Consider the following 15,123-nt stretch of genomic DNA (forward strand, 5'->3'; position numbering starts at 1 on the left):
AAAACACAAACGTATCAAGTTACAGCTGAACAATTAGCTGATTAGTCAACAAGTTCATAGACAAAATAGAATATTAATTGGCAACTATTATGATAATTTTTAAAGAGATTATTCGTGCCAAAAATGACAAACATTTCATGATTCCAGATTCTCAAAAAAGAATCTGCTCTTTTCCCTTTAGGTAAGTCTACTATAATAACTTCAATTTATTATTGATGATTTTGAGGTTTGGACTGTTGGTTGGACAAAACAAGCATTGTGAAGGTTTCATTTTAGGATCTGGGAAATTGTTACTGCCATTTCGCTGGGTCTTTTCTGACTATTACAAACAAGACAATCAATCCATAAATGGGGAAAATAATCTGGAGATGAATCCATTAAGATAATAATCATTAGTTAAAGTCTTATATATGATAGTTAAAAATTAGCTCACCACAACCAACTAAAACAATGAAATATTATATACTATATTAAATACTATATAAGATATTATATAGTAAGTCACAGGGGCAATTTGTCTGCATTGTACACTTTTACTATTTATACTTAAACTAAATTTTCCTGACACTTGCATACTTTAAGTAACATTGTCAGTGCAGGACTTTTACTTGTAATTGAGTTGGATTACTTTGATTCAAGTGGAGGATTTAAGTACAATTTTTGTAATGTTTTGGTTTGTTTTGCTGTGCATACTTCCTATGCTTTGCGCGCGCGCCCCCTAGATCGGCGGCGCGCGCGGCGAAGGGGCGGGGCCCCGCGGAGTGAGCGCAGCCAGGGATGAGAAACTTGTCCCGGATATTTACCTTACTGTACCTGGCTCCTCCAACGCGCCCCGTCCGGAGGTTTTCACAGCGGACAGCCTGAGGAATATGATCCGTCTCTGATCGACCGAGGTACACATATCGTTTTGGTCTTTTAAACATTCTTTTCCCAAAAAGCAGTCACTTGGCCAAAGTTGTAGTTACGAGGACCGCTGTGGTTGGAGGAAAGTTTGACCGTGAAGAGTTCCTCCTTTTGGGTGTAGCTGTAGAAAAACTTCAGGTTGTCAACAGGTTCCTTGTTGGCGCTGTGTGTCCAAAGTACAGCTAGGTCACAGAACAGTTCATTATCGACAGACAGTCGGACAATATAAATATGTGCCTAATACACAGAGATAGGCCCTGTTTGTTCATTGGTGTGTGTACATTTGGTAAAGCAGTCGAGGCCATCAACGCTAGGTGTTTTTATGTCCTCCAATGTTCACTTTGAACTTGTACAGATAAATCTATGGCAGAAAATATGCGTAAAAGCATCATAAAGTAAGATATCTATATTATTTCCTAATCTGTAGCTGTCATGTTGACACAACATAGTTGCAAGATCCAAAACACCCAGTGAGGTCATCCGTCTCTACAACATGGTGATGTTTTTAAATGTAGCATTTACTTGTAAATTCATTAGAGGCCTGTCTGTGAGAGGGGTCATTATGGTAAACAAGTCACCAAACTGGTGAACAGCTCGGTTTTAATATATTCAGAGTGTGTCACTGTGTTCAAACATTAACTTAAAACACTGTGTGTCCTTTCAGAATCAGTGTGAGACAGGCTTGTCTGGATCCATTAATCATTCACCTGCAAACCAAGACGGGACACATGTAAGTACACACACCTGCATGCACATATATGCACACACACGCACACGCACACATACGCACATATTCAGGTATTGTCAAAGCCGGGGTAAGTTATTATCTTTGGGCATGTATTAGTAGTGCATGTATGTATGTGTGTGTTTGTGGTCCTGCTGTGTCCATTGCTCCCAGACGCTGGTCTGAGATCAGTCTTAGTGTAGTGTAGATGGGCGTGTTCAACTCAGAAAATGTTTAACATTCTTATCATTCAGCTGCCTGTGTAAGGCGGAGAGACGCAGCAGGGAGAGCAGCAGGGAGAGGGAAGAGACATGTTCAGACCCAGGCCAAAATAATAAGGAATTACACACACACAGTCACTCCTTCGCATTCACGCTGCATTACTCACTGCAGTCCGATGCTCCATACAGCACATTATATTACTCATCACACAATGTCATCCTGAGGGAGTTGCATTGGAAGACAACAGCCTGGAAACATCTGACACTGTTTTTGTGGTTGTGTGTGTTTCCAGGTCCCTGCTCAGTGACGAGCTGAGGGCCGGCTTTTTGTCTTGAGAGGGAAGCAGAGTTACCAGGGTAACAGACATGCCAAAACCGGACCTGCTCTGCCTTGTTCAGCTACTGGACGGCACTATCGAGACCTTCAGAGTCAGCGTGCGTAACACACACACACACACACACACACACACACACACACACACACACACACACACACACACAGACATATACACTGTTTCCTGTCTGCAGTTGAAGAGATCATATGTTATTCCAATCTGTCTCTGTGCTCTACTAATGATCACAGCGTCAGTGCATGATACAGTGAGCGACTACTCTTTCATATTCCCATTGATCCACATCTCCAGTTTAACTCTGTGTCCTTGATTTGAAGTCACGTTCACCTCCTGCAACTTACAGAGCTTGTCTCAGTTAAAATGAGCCTTTAACATCATCCACGTATCATGAACGCAGTAGACTCACACACACTGACGAGCATAAACACACACACACACACACACACTCATGCAGGCAATTACAAATACTGCTTTCTAGGACAGCATAGGTGCAGAATCTTTATGTGTGCAATTGTTTCCGATATTAATATCTCCATTACTAACTCCTGTGTTTCTCGTGGTTAGATAAGACTTATTGTTTGTTTTTTTTACAGATTTTCACAGAAAAATAACACATTTCTGAGGGATGCATTTAAACAGATCTTCACCCGGATTGTGTGCCCATGCACACACACACATCAATAATGGTTGTGTTTACTGCTACAAGAACTCACTGTCTGCCACAGTTTACAGTAAACACTGTCCTCTTGTGATGTGAATGTGTGGAGAAAATGCAGATGAGCTGCGTGTTTTCCCTCAGAGTGATTAATAGTTAAACCACAAAGTGTTTTTCACCTGGATTTATGCATTATTAATTTTTTTGTCTAATACACAACCCATTTCAATTTTTAAAATAACCAAAGAGAAACTCAGATTTCTTTTAATAAAAATGAAGATCCCTATCTATACATTATATGCAACATATGGCACAGTATTCTTACATGTACAAATAAGCAACGGGGTAAATGTCAGTCAAAGTTTTGGCGGATATCAATGCTTGTTTGTTGTTTCCATCTTTCAGAAGCAGGATGAAGGTGTGGTTCTCTTGGACCAAGTATGCGACCACCTGGGCCTGCAGGAGAGGCAGCTCTTCAGTCTGCAGATCAGAGAATCCAGCACAGCCATCGCCTCAATCACAGCCAACACACACTCTCCTGTGAGCTCGCTGTTCATCTTCTGAGCATTTTGGGCTGGAAATGTAACGTATTGCACTCGCTGATTGCTGTTTAGACGATGATAACCACAGGGTATGCTTACATAAAAAAAATGTTCAGCCCCATTTAGCCATTGTGCTTAATGAATTTCTTTCTCTCAGAGATGGTTGGAGCCCGAGAAACCCTTGAAGAAGCAGATAAAAGGTATCTGTCTTTTTCTCGCTCCAGGGAATTCACTGTTTTTTACCAAGAGCTATTTCTCCAGACAAGTATATTTTGTTTAAAAATATGTATTACAATACATTCATAGATAGGGGGTGTAGAAGAGAAGATGATGAAGGTGAACCTGTAACTATAGATATATACTGTTTCTCTGCAGGTCTTGCATCTCCCTTTTATATGAACTTCAGAGTACGATTCTTCATGTCTGATCCTAACTCTCTGCAGCATGAACAGACAAGGTTAGTATAAGTGCCTCTCAGTTATGTGTGTTTTTGCAGCAGTCATATATCGATCTGGAGAAGTTGTTTGACTCACAAAGCTGCTTTTCGGTGGGATTGTGGATGAAAATGAAGGCGTGGGTTTGTAAAGTTCCTCTTGTCTCGTACCTGCAGGCACCTGTACTTCCTCCAGATCAGGAGTGACATTAGAGAAGGACGGTTAGTAACACACAAACTCAACCGCTCTTCCCCCTCCCTGTGCACAGTATGTGTTTAGCTAATACAATGTGTAATCATGGAGTATAATTGCAGGTTGCAGTGCCCGCTGAGTGCAGCTGTAGTGTTGGCCTCTTATGCTGTGCAGTGTAAGTCCAATCTCTTCCTAGAGAAACCAATGATTAATGACTTAATAATAACTGAGTAAGTAATTAGTCCTGTTGAGGACGCTCTCAATGAGCAGCAGCTCTCTTACAGTACCCCAGATGTCACTGGTGAATGTGTGCATCTGGTTATGTGTCAATGCTCAGTGTCTCTTTCCATCGCCTGCAGCGGAGATGGGGGATCACTGTCCATCTCGACTCCCCGGGTACCTCTCCAAATGCTACTTCATTCCGGCGCAGGATGAAGACTTCCTGTCTAAAGTGGAGGATCTTCATCCACAGCACAAGTAATACAGACAGCTTCATTACATCTAGTTGCCACCGACAAAAGAACAAGTTTGTGGTGCAGTTGGTTCCTGGTGATGTATGTGACTCTGTGTGTGTGTGTGTGTGTGTGTGTGTGTGTGTGTGTGTGTGTGTGTGTGTGTGTGTGTGTGTGTGTGTGTGTGTGTGTGTGTGTGCGCGCGTGCGTTCACAGGGGGCTCAAGCAGAGCGAGGCAGAGCTGTGTTTCCTCAACACAGCGCGGACACTGGAGCTGTATGGGGTGGAGCTGCATGCTGCCATGGTAGAAAGATTCCCTCACATAAACTTTCATGTAATTCCTCTTTATTCCTCTCAAGTATGACACTTGTCGTCATTCCCTCATCGTCTCTCAGGACACCAATGACGCTCCTCTGATGGTGGGTTTGGCCTCCAGTGGTGTTGCAATATTCTGCAATATGATTTGCTCCAGTTTCTTCCCCTGGTGAGTGATGATGACTGATAATGATCATTACATGTCTTTGTTCTTGTATGTTTTCTTTTCCCTCAACCAACTGCATTCTTCACATGTAGGGGAAACATCATCAAGATTTCATTCAAGAGGAAACGCTTTCTTATACATCTGAAACGTAAACATGTGAGTCCCTCTGCCATTTATTTATTCCTAATAGCTCTGAACAAAATGTTGCTTTTTATTGCTCTACACACCAGGCTGATGACTCCATTGAAAGTTTGAAGTCAACACAATTTTTTGATTGCTTTTATATTATTTGTACTTTTATATTACATAGAGTATAGCATTGATTGAATGGTTCGTATCCATACTTTGGCAGGTTTTCTCTTTGTGTTTATATGTGTGACAAGTAATAAATCATTCATAAAAAACGTGAGAAGAGAAGAGATGTGGCCTTGAATATTGGAGTTGCAAAGAACTTCACCATTATAAAGCATTATAAATAAAATGTTACTCTGTATATTGCAGGGGGAGACCCAGGATTGTGAGGTGTCTCTGGTTCTGCCCTGTCCCAAGACCTGTAAGAACCTGTGGAGGTCCAGCGTGGATCATCACTCCTTCTGCTCCAACCGGACTGTCAGGAGCCCCAAACACAACAACAGCACAGTTCAGTCCTACAGAAAGTTGATAACACAACACCTGGGACTTGGCAACAGTAAAACTGAGACGTGAGTGTTGCCTGTACATATTTATTTGCATGTATATTCTTGTCATAAACACTGAAAGGTTTATCTTCCCTTCTTGTTCACAGTGGTCCAGTGTGCCAGCGTGTTGTGGGGGGGATGGTGTGGAACCCAGTCCTGCAGAGGTCGATTTCATCAGAGCACCTCGAAACCAAGAGCCTGCCCTCTAGATCGCCCCCGAACACCCCCAACTGGTACGAGCTGCAGGATCAACCACAACTTTATGTTCTCAGCTGCAGTCAAACATCTATCCAGCGTCTCTTTTCCTTTTTTTTGGAACTCAAATTAAATCATTGGATAAAATCTTACGCTCACCTGGTTTTGCTGGTTTGTCTCTCCGACAGGCGAAGTCCTCGAGTTCGCCACGGCATCCGTAAACCTCGCCCATCCTCAGTTGAACTGACCAATGACATGAAAGACATGTCAGAGGGGGAGGACGTCTTCTACACATACAGGGCGTCTGTGAGCAGCAGCAAGGACAGTGAGGGAGACGCTTCACCGCATCCGTAAGAAAAAGACAAGAGGAATGTGTCAGCTTCTTAGGCACACTCTGAAATTCTCTCTCAATTCAGAGGCTTTGATAATATATTATGACTGAAAGTTTAATCATTTTTTACACTGACATTGCCAATTTTAATTACAGCATTAATGACAGCTGTTGACACCAAATTTAGCAAGTTAACGTTAATTCAGTGAGTTTGCCAAACCACTTAAATAAACTTCCAGCTGTTGTCGGCTTAACAAGGCTTTTGCATGCTCCTTTCTACAGTAGTTATCCTCGGCCAAAGATTTTATTCAAGAGAAAATAAGCCCCGTCTTGTACAATTTTGATATCTGGATGTTAGGAAATATGAAAAGTTGTTAAATTTGTGATAACTGGCACGTATGTTTTCATGGTTAATAGACTATGTAGACCACAAAATCAGCCTGTGCTTTTATTTATAAAGAATAATTGCAATTTTAATCGCAAAATTGGTCAAACAGTATCAATTAAATAAGTCAAGCAGGCCGAACTTGTGTTGTCAAAGCATTTAAGTTATATAAAAATATTATGATATGAGATTAGTCAAAATAGTATCACATCTGAAAGTCATCTGTTAATCTGCAAATCATTCTTCTCTTTCTCTTATAGCAAGATGACGGATGAGGCTTTGTTACGAATTGACGACAGTATAGGAGAGGAGGATGGTGACCACATCTCACACCACTACGATAAGGTCCGTTATGTCCCCATCAACTCTAAAAAAAAAAAAGTGTACTGCTGTATATCCATCAATGTCTCCCTTGATTCTGATACTTGTGTGTATGCAGGGTGCTCTCGGCGATGGTGACTTGATGCTCATATGTATTGCCCCCGATCATGACGGCAAGTTTGGCTTCAATGTTAAAGTGGGTCTCTCTCTCTTATACTCTTTGTGTGTCTCTAACCTTCAGGTGTGACAGGCAGCGTTTTATGTTGTTTAAAATGATTTACACACGTTATGTTTGCGTTGTCACTTCTCCGCTCTTGCTCCATTTAATTTCCCAACTCCTCCTAGGGTGGAGTGGACCAGAAGATGCCTCTCGCCATATCCCACGTTAAACCAGAGTCTCCGGTAAGAACCGACACGGTTGTGTTTGTGTTTTGAAAGCGTGGTGTCTCCAGGTGGTGTCAAAATAATTTCATGATGAAATGTAAACACAATGTTGACTGATGAATAGATATGAAAAAGAGCTATAATTTGTCAATTCATTGATAGCTTCATTGGTCGCTCACCAGAAATATTGATTGGTAATTTCCTCCACCAAGGAGGTAATGTTTTCAGTTTGGGAGATATATATCTATATTTATATCTATCTATCTATCTATCTATCTATCTATCTATCTATCTATCTATCTATCTATCTCTCTATATATATATATATATATATATATATATATATATATACATTTGTATTTCTACATATATAAGTGATTAATTGTGTCATTCATTTGTCAAGATAAACCTTTTGGTTTTGGACTGTTGGTCGGACAAAACGTCACTTTTGGCTTTACGATATTGTAAACATTTTCTACTATTTTTGACGATAAATCGATTCATAAATCAGATTAATTTGTACTAAAAATTAGAAAAATTTGCATAGCCTGACCAACACTGGATTTTTTAGGCCAATACAGTTATCGGTATTTGGTAGTTTAAAGATACTACAACGATGGAATGATATATTGGCCAATGGCAATTTAAAAAAAAAACATAAACAAAAATATTCGCATTCACTACATTTTAAGTTGCGACATCAACTTGACAGTGCTCTCTGGTGGACAAGCTATGTAATGGTGACACTATTTCTGAAGTACGTAGTTTGTCGCTTCTGTACTGTAATTTCTTACTTATTTGCCGACATATACACTGATACTGATGTATTATAAACTCCTATCAGTCAATATATCGGTCTAGCTCTAAGCCCTAGACTGAAAGACAGATTGACGTTTGGCGTGGAGATGTCAGCGTTGTGTTGTTTGCAGGCAGGTCAATGTGAGCCCAAACTCCTGGAGGGAGACCTGGTGGTGCTCATCAACGGCCGAGACATTTCTGAACACACACATGATCAGGTTGTCATGTTCATACGAGCCAGCAGAGAGTCTCACTCCAGAGAGCTGGCCTTGCTCATCAGGCGTAAAGGTGTGTGTGTGTAACAGAGAGACAAAACTGCTGAAGCAGCATGTCATATAAGAGTGCACGCCGTCTGTCTTAGTTCTATGAATATTTATCACAGCCTTGAACCATCCTTGCATTCCAGGTCCCGGCCGGGTGGCAACCCTAATGCAGTTACCTCCCGCCCTCACGCTCACCAGCCAATCACAGGGAGACAGGCTGTCACCTGGCCAGTCGGAGCGGGTCACGACACTGGAGGAATCCATGAGACAGCTGGAGAGAGGAATACAGTCCGGCACACTCTGTTTCCATTTTGAGGTATTTAAAATGCAGGTGGGAGCTAAACAGTGACCAGGTATTTAAAAGGGTACTTATAAGCCAAACAAAACAAAATACACCTTTTTGTTTTAAGCATAATTTAGTCTGTCCCACAAACACAGTTATTTTGGATCATAATGAGCCTGTTTTGGGGACAGATGTTGGCCCTAAACTTCACTCAGACTCCTGACAATCTAAAACAAAGATGCCGTCAACGGCATGGAATTTGCAGTTTTTGTTTATGTATGTTTCTGTGTTTGTTTACGTGCAAAGCGTGTGTTTGTATGCTTGTAATTCCTAGAATTTATACAGGAGGAAACCTGGTCTGTCCCTAAACTGTGCTCGGCTCCCTGACAACATGGACAAGAATCGATATAAGGATGTTTTACCTTGTAAGTGCTGATTATCCCTATTATCTGTGTGTGTGTGTGTGTGTGTGTGTGTGTGTGTGTGTGTGTGTGCCCTGCTATTCTCCCCACCGAACCACCTACAGCTCTGTGCTAAACTTTCTAACCTTGACCTGAAAGCTCACTGCACGTAATTTAATTGGCTGAGCCTGTGGTGCTTCTAAGGCTCTTTTATGACCCTCACACACTGCTGCCCTGCTCTCCTTTCAGATGATGCCACCAGAGTGGTGCTCCAGGGCCCGGAGGACTACATCAACGCCAGCCACATCACGGTGTGCATCACTTATATGAAGTGTCTCTTCCCTGTCTGACATTTAATGTAATCCTGTGTGTGTGTGTGTGTGTGTGTGTGTGTGTGTTTATTTGTCTGTCTCGCAGATGGTGCCCCCAGTGTCTGGTGTGTGTTTACGTTATGTTGCGGCTCAGGGTCCATTGCCACAGACCTTCACTCACTTTTGGCAGACTGTTTGGGAGCAACAGATACACACCATCATCATGCTAACAACTCTGACAGAGAGGGGACGGGTATACATGCGTTTATACTTTTACACTGTAAACAGCCACATTAAAACAGGAAGTGAAACACTTTAAAATGACACAGCTGATTATCAGCGATGCATTAACAGTGATTACTGCAGCACTACTAGTACATTATTACATGATATTTCATGTTTTATTTCATACGTGATTGTGGAAATTACAAGGTTCAGTGATGTTTGCCCACAAAAATAATAAATTGGCACAATTGTGAGTAATTACAGGGTTTCAAAGTGCAGCTAAATGTAAAGCGTGAGCAAGATGGCAAAAAAGAGAAATAATTTGAGGTTGAGGACGCATTCACACAGAGACAGAGACAGCGACGTATCAAGGTCTTGTTTGAATAAAGATGTCTCTGTCTCAGCTGTTGCTTGGTAACCAGATGCTTTCATTAATTGATCATTTTCCTGCTATTCGTCAAGTGCCATGAGTTTCGCTCCATTTGACGATCACACACAGACACACACACACACACACACACACACACACACACAAATTGACAATCAGTTCACATCCTGATGAATTGCTTTTGTTCCTCAGACTGCCGGGTTGAACATACGATGCTGTTGATTATGAGTTTTGATTTCATAAGAGCGGATGCAGCAGCAGTCGTACACTGTAGCATGACTGATGACTCATGTCACATGTAATGTAATTTGTCGGTGATGTCATACACTTGCAGACCAAGTGCCACCAGTACTGGCCGCATCCGCCAGAAGTGAAGGACTACGGGCACATGCGGGTGAAGTGTCACTCTGAGGAGTGTAACCTGGCGTATGTGACGAGGCAGTTCACTCTGACACACACACAGGTACAGTAGCAAAGGATTAGTCAATCAACAGAGAATTAATTGGCAACTTTTTAGATAATCAAATAATCATTTACGTTGCTTTTAAATTACAAAATCCCTCGTTTAATCTTCTCAAATGTGAAATGTGCTGCTTTTCCTTGTCTTAACATCATAGTAAATTCAATATTTTGGGGTTTTGGACATTTGGTCAGACAAAACAAGACCAAATGTCTTCATCATTATGACATTATGATGGCTTTTTTTTAGACGGTGTGTAGGATTTTGAGGGATCTATTGGCAGAAATGGAATATAATATTAATAAATATGTTTCAAAAGGTTTCAGCCATATCCTACACGCTGCACCTTTAACTGTTTTCTGATCTCATATTGGCCAAACAATTAAGAGAGAAAACAAAAATACAATTGTGGACATAATTAGTTGCAACCTTAGCTGCCCTGAAGTTCACACCCGCTTCCATATCCACGTGAAACCAGAGCAAAGCATGGTCACACAACACAGAGCTTTTCTATTTGTATGTTTGCAGTGACATGTACCATGTTTGTGCCATATGTCACAAAACAGAGTTCACCACGGGCAGCAAACTATCCACAGCCAAACATACAGTCACCTCCGTATGGGTGGCATGGTCTGTGAGTGTGTGTGTGGGTGGGCCTGTGCGTGTTAGTGTGTATTAGGTAGATGGGCAGGTCTTTCTGAGAGGTTTATCCAAAGTTTAAAACACTTAATATGGTAGATAATCTGATTTAAATTAGCTGTTTTCCACATTGACTTCTGGGGCAAACAGGTAAATAAACAGATAATGCTCAAGGAGGCATGAAGTATGAAGTCACACACATGCACACACAGATACTGCTGTGTGAGCCCATCTGTTCCTCTGGCGGAGCGAGTTAATCCCTGCATGGAGTCACAGGCCACATGACTATTATAAACTCTAAACTCAGCCATTCTCCTCGCCACCTGTCTTCATCTTTCTGTGTCCCTCTCCACTTCCTAATCTCAGTGTCACCTACTGGTCACGTGCTGCTCCCACTACAACCTTTTGTTTTCTCACATGCTGAATATTGTCAGAATGTTTAAGCCTGTAGCGCTGCAGAGTTAGTCTCATGTGGGTGATATATTTCCCAAAGGTTACATATCTCTGATTATGCACCTTTCTTTTTTGTGTGTGTGTGTCAGCGGGGTGAGGAACGTGCAGTGACACACCTGCAGTATGTCGCGTGGCCCGACCACGGCGTACCAGATGACCCCTCAGACTTCCTGCTGTTCATCAGCTCGGTCAGGGAGAGGAGGAGAGGTGAAGAGCCACTAATGGTACACTGCAGGTAACACACACACACACACACACACACACACACACTCTCACACACATATGTGCTGTACCTGCCTCTACAATACACTTAAGGCTTTGTTTGTTTGTAATTTCAGTGCTGGGATTGGACGAACAGGTGTTCTGATGACCATGGAAACGGCTCTGACTTTGTTGGATGAGAGTCAGCCGGTGTTCCCGCTGGACATTGTCAAAACATTGAGAGATCAGCGAGCCATGATGATTCAGACCACGGTACAGACAAAAAGAGCAAGGATTTCTGCCACAGCGATTGTTCTCTCCTTTATTAGATTCTTTATCAGGGTCACCTGTCGCTTGAGAGAAGTTGAAGCTGTCCTTAATATTCATCGTCTGTATTTTCTAAATATCTCAGCCAATTACAAGCTTTTAATCATCATAAGGTCCAACTGGTTTATCTTCTACATCTGGTCTAAGACACTAAGAGTGCAAGTAAAAGATCACATAGAAGCTTTGTGGTGAAACTTGTGCAGCTAGTCGCAGTTTGAGAGGTGTTTTTTTTTCCCTTTACATGTTAGTCCAACATCTTAGCCACATGCTTTCTCTTTGGCTCAATAAAATCTGCTCAAATGCATGCATTAATTTAAAAGACAACATTTTGGTTTTCATATTTCATTAGGCACACTGCAATTAGTTTTAAATGTCCAAAATTTGGTTTAATGGGGTTGTATCTTATGGAAGATTGAAAAATCTGTTGAATACTTAAGAGTTAAAAAAAATACCATGTAAAGGGAGAGGAAGCACTAATTCTGGGCGTAGTGAAGAGACAACTCCAGGGTCCTGTGATCTTTAACCTTCATTAATTCACAGAAACGTGGCTGACACAGTTTCATACTGGTGGCAGAGGAGCTGGCAGGCTGAGGTTGAAAGCCTTGCTCTGTGGCACCTCAGCGGTATTTGTCGAGGGAGAGGAAAGTGTTACTCATTGCTTTGATGGGAGGTAGTGCTGGGAATATGGCAGCCCTCCAGTCACCCGCCTGCTTCAAGGCCACTGCTGCCATCACTATAACCCTTATTTTGAAAAGCGATCCAGTCCCTGAGGCTACTTCTCTCTAATGTATTTGTGCTGATGGAACGTTTCCTCAGGTTTCCCTCATATGTTTGTGTCCCTGACAGTGATGGAAAACATGCACAGTCAGAGGACAAACCTTTCCAGCTTTCTTACCCTGTCTTTCTTCCTTACACTCTGCCACAAGCTTGTTGGTTCCTGCTGAAAATGGGTCACAAATACACAGTTGACAAATCAATTTCACCATGAGGTCCACTCAGTAGCTGTTCTGGAACTTTCAATCGTATCGTTCAGACTAAAATAGCTCAACAACTCTTTGATTTGCCATGACATTTTGTAAAGATAGTCACAATTTCAAGGTAGCTAGTCCTGCTGACGTTTGTGATTCTCTGACTTTTCCTCCAGTGCCATCGTAAAGTTCACATTTGTTTTGTTTTGAGTGAAATGTCGGAACAACTGTTGGATGGACTACCATGAAATTTGGCATATGTATTTATGTCCTCGTCAGGAGGAACTGTAACTACTCTGGTGATCCGCCATCATCGGGTCAAATATTAAATTTTTTCAATACTTTGGTTTAGAGTCTCTGCAAAATTAAAGACATTCAACCTCAGCTGTGCTCTGTGTGTTGTGCTAATTAGCAAATGCTAACATTCTAAACTAAGATGTTGAGAATTGTAAACATTAAAGCTGCTAAATACCAGAATGTTAGCTTGGTTGTTGCAAGCATGTTAGCATGCCAATGTTAGCATTTAGCTCAAAGCACAGCTGGGCCAAAGTACAGCCTCACAGAGCAGCTTGCTTGACTCTGTGTTGATTTAAAAGAAAGGCTAACACAGCTGGGTGCTGCAGTTTTTAGAAAATGCTACTCAAACTGCAGTAAAAAGTATATTTTTGGGGACTATTTCCACTCGCGTATTAATCCGTATTTGGTGTGTTAGTGAGTGTTGGCTGATGTGTTTCAATAGATTTTGGTTTTAACAGTTAAGCTCTATGACACAGAAGAATAAGCTTTCATAGACAATACTTGTTAGTAGGATCAGTCCATTGTTGATCTTGTTCTTTTTATGGAATTTAATGACAAGGATAATGTAAAATATAATCAGTACTACCCTTTAAAAAACACTTGTGTAACAGCTAGTAACACTTTGTTTGTTGTGTGTTTCAGTGCCAGTTCCAGTTTGTGTGTAACGCCATTCTGCGAGTCCACAAAGGGGAACAAGAGGGATCTACAGCATCGTAGCCCAAATCAGCAACAGGACCAGAACAGACACACTTAGCCTCATCTCATTGCAGGCGACTGCCACAGAGGGACTATAACAGATTAACCTCTGTCACTCCCTGTGGGATCGGTACACAGACTGGATAATGAGAGTATAACCAGCTTCAGAGCACAGCTGTCTGTGATCTGTGTAGCCTAGATTCAATCTGAGGGTATGAATCTTTCACCTAGTCGGCCTTAGTCTTTGCTGATAGTACATGTAGCATGTAGAGGCTGCGGTCTCCATAGATGTTGGTGTAAAACTGATGTGAGCTGCTAATTTCTGTCCAAGAGGCCACACAGGACTGTTGCCTCTACTTATTTAGCTATGCGTGCCTTAGACTGACGCCTCCCAGTCGATGGATCGAACGGGGCGGCAGAGGCAGATCAGGCTGATTATAATCTGTAGTTTATCTGTGTGTCCAAACACGAAGAGCGAGGCAGGCTTTAGATCACTACAGCAGATACTGTAAGGTCACGATGGTGCAGCACTGCACGCTGTCCGCCAGAAGAGCACCAAACCCGACTGTTCAACACTCTTAAATTATTAAGACACTAAATAAACACAATGATTTATACTCATGTGTATGCTTTGTCATTTCATCCGATAGTGAATGTTATGAATTAGATCATTAAATGAGGATCAGTTTATGTTTAGGCTCTTTTGGCTTTGCAGAGTCTTATACATGCCTTTTTTTTTAATATTTCCTTGCAGAATGAAGCTGCTCACTGAAGTGAAAAGTAGTCTGCTCATTTAACCTTCAGCTGACTTCCTCTAAAGCTGGCGTCATGTCAGTGAAACTATCTCAGCATCACAAATCAGCCCAAAGTGTGTCTGGCTGGGGCAACATATTGTTTCAAAAGAATGGCACCACAACCAAATGTAATATGCGAAGATTTCAATATCATGCAGGTTTATATGTGTAATTCAGTGTTTTTATATCTGTGCTTCTGTAGTACTTTTTTTTTTACATACAGTATAATCCAGGTATGAAGAGTTGGTGTGCAATTTGCAAAGTACCAACTAAAACCCAAAAAGTATCATGTCATCATTTCACTTATAAACTATGTACAGAAGCGACTGACTGATGCTCAAAATCTTCAAATTTTTGGTCCAACAGATT

The 15,123-nt window shown here is 41.6% G+C and overlaps 1 protein-coding gene across 1 annotated transcript; it reads left to right on the plus strand.

The window, feature by feature from the left end:
* The first annotated feature begins 765 nt into the window (after window positions 1-765).
* ptpn3 (protein tyrosine phosphatase non-receptor type 3) lies at window positions 766-14,577 on the plus strand. The gene is made up of 27 exons (XM_068735330.1): window positions 766-893; window positions 1,568-1,633; window positions 2,142-2,283; window positions 3,262-3,396; window positions 3,556-3,598; window positions 3,774-3,855; window positions 4,009-4,053; window positions 4,147-4,199; window positions 4,384-4,501; window positions 4,693-4,780; window positions 4,872-4,960; window positions 5,050-5,113; window positions 5,459-5,658; window positions 5,742-5,867; window positions 6,018-6,179; window positions 6,806-6,890; window positions 6,985-7,062; window positions 7,212-7,268; window positions 8,180-8,336; window positions 8,455-8,627; window positions 8,929-9,019; window positions 9,245-9,306; window positions 9,413-9,559; window positions 10,254-10,382; window positions 11,561-11,706; window positions 11,810-11,945; window positions 13,907-14,577. The coding sequence occupies exons 3-27, from the start codon at window positions 2,215-2,217 to the stop codon at window positions 13,979-13,981; spliced, it is 2,610 nt and encodes an 869-aa protein (XP_068591431.1). The 5' UTR covers window positions 766-893; window positions 1,568-1,633; window positions 2,142-2,214; the 3' UTR covers window positions 13,982-14,577.
* The last annotated feature ends 546 nt before the right edge of the window (window positions 14,578-15,123 follow it).

This window comes from Cebidichthys violaceus, unplaced genomic scaffold (assembly GCF_023349555.1).
Source record: "Cebidichthys violaceus isolate CVI_PGR_0920_01 unplaced genomic scaffold, fCebVio1.0.p SCAF_7, whole genome shotgun sequence".
Taxonomy (NCBI): domain Eukaryota; kingdom Metazoa; phylum Chordata; class Actinopteri; order Perciformes; family Stichaeidae; genus Cebidichthys; species Cebidichthys violaceus.